Raw genomic sequence first — 1186 nt, forward strand, 5'->3', positions numbered from 1 at the left:
GAGGGGGGGGGGGTGGGGGAGTTGAAAAGGGGGCCCAAGAGGAAAAGGGGGGACTAAGAACAAAAATGGGGAACAAGGGGATAGGGGGCCCAAGGGAAAATGGAAGGCCCAATGGTTAAAGGGGGGAGAAAGGTGAAAAGGGGGCCCCAAAGGGTAAAGGGGGGCATGGACCCAGGGGAAAGGAAGGCCCTAGGGGTAAAAGGGGCAGCCCAAGAGATAATAGGGGGGAAGGGGAAAAGGGTACCGTGAACCAGGGGAGAGGGGCCCAAAGGGTAAAGAAGGGGGGGGGGTCACCTACACCACCATAGCCACTTCTATCCGGGCCCGATCTATTGGACTGCAGGGGGCCACACACGGCTCGGCCCTGCTGCTGTGCCCCACAGACTGGAATGTGTCACTCAGGACCTGCGCACCCCACCGCTCACTGACAGCTCTGCTCACACTCCGGGCGCCGCTTATCTCCTTCCCTGGGACTAGTCCGGCATTAACCCATCACATTCCGGGGAGGGAGCTGCACCGGGAGGATCTGGCTGTGTAGGAGTTAACCCTTTCCCCATCAGGCGCAACAGCTGTGACAGCAGGAGGCGGAATGAAGAGGGTTAATTAGGACAGTTGTGATGGTCGGGGTCGGGGCTCCCAGCTGCAGTGTCAGTGTGAGCCGCGCACCCCACAGCTGCTTACCTCCGCCTGTGCCGAGGCCATGTGCAGCGCCATCCCGGCGGCCAGGTGCGGGCGACAAGCGCCGGGGTCCAGGAGCTGAGCTGCAGAGACCCCCGAATCGCTGCTTGTACGAGACCCCCGAGCGGCTGCTGCACGGCTCCGCTGTCTCTCCCAGGATCCGGCAGCACCGGGGAGGCAGCTGTTTCCGGAGAACGGAGCTGCGGCGCCCTCTGCTGGAGCGAGCCCCGCACTGCAACTCCAGTCACCTCCCACAGTCCCGGGAGGAAAGAAACACCCGCCCCGCCCCGCCATAATCTCGCTCCGCCCCCGTCCTCCCACCCCGCCCCCTCCGTCCTCCCGCTCCTCCCCCGCCGTCCTCCCGCCCCCGCCGTAATCTCGCTCCGCCCCCTTCCGCTCCTCCCCCGTTGTTCTCTCTACTCCTCTACCCCCACCATCCTCCCCAATCTTGTATATACAGGGGGTGTACTCATTTATGATGAACTCTGTATATATAGGGGTGTACACA

The 1186-nt window shown here is 63.1% G+C and overlaps 1 protein-coding gene across 2 annotated transcripts in view; it reads right to left on the reverse strand.

Annotated features, from left to right (window-relative positions):
- The window catches only part of NRBP2 (nuclear receptor binding protein 2), an 80634-nt gene extending 79748 nt beyond the window's left edge, over positions 1-886 (reverse strand). Inside the window, exon 1 of one of the 2 annotated variants that reach the window (XM_075352735.1) lies at positions 682-886. In XM_075352735.1, the coding sequence (XP_075208850.1) occupies positions 682-714 (33 nt within the window). In that variant the 5' untranslated portion in view covers positions 715-886. The remainder of the gene's footprint in view (positions 1-681) is intronic. The other variant, XM_075352734.1, reaches the window with a different exon arrangement.
- Between the last annotated feature and the right edge of the window lie 300 nt (positions 887-1186).

The sequence above is a fragment of the Anomaloglossus baeobatrachus genome, chromosome 6 (assembly GCF_048569485.1).
Source record: "Anomaloglossus baeobatrachus isolate aAnoBae1 chromosome 6, aAnoBae1.hap1, whole genome shotgun sequence".
Taxonomy (NCBI): domain Eukaryota; kingdom Metazoa; phylum Chordata; class Amphibia; order Anura; family Aromobatidae; genus Anomaloglossus; species Anomaloglossus baeobatrachus.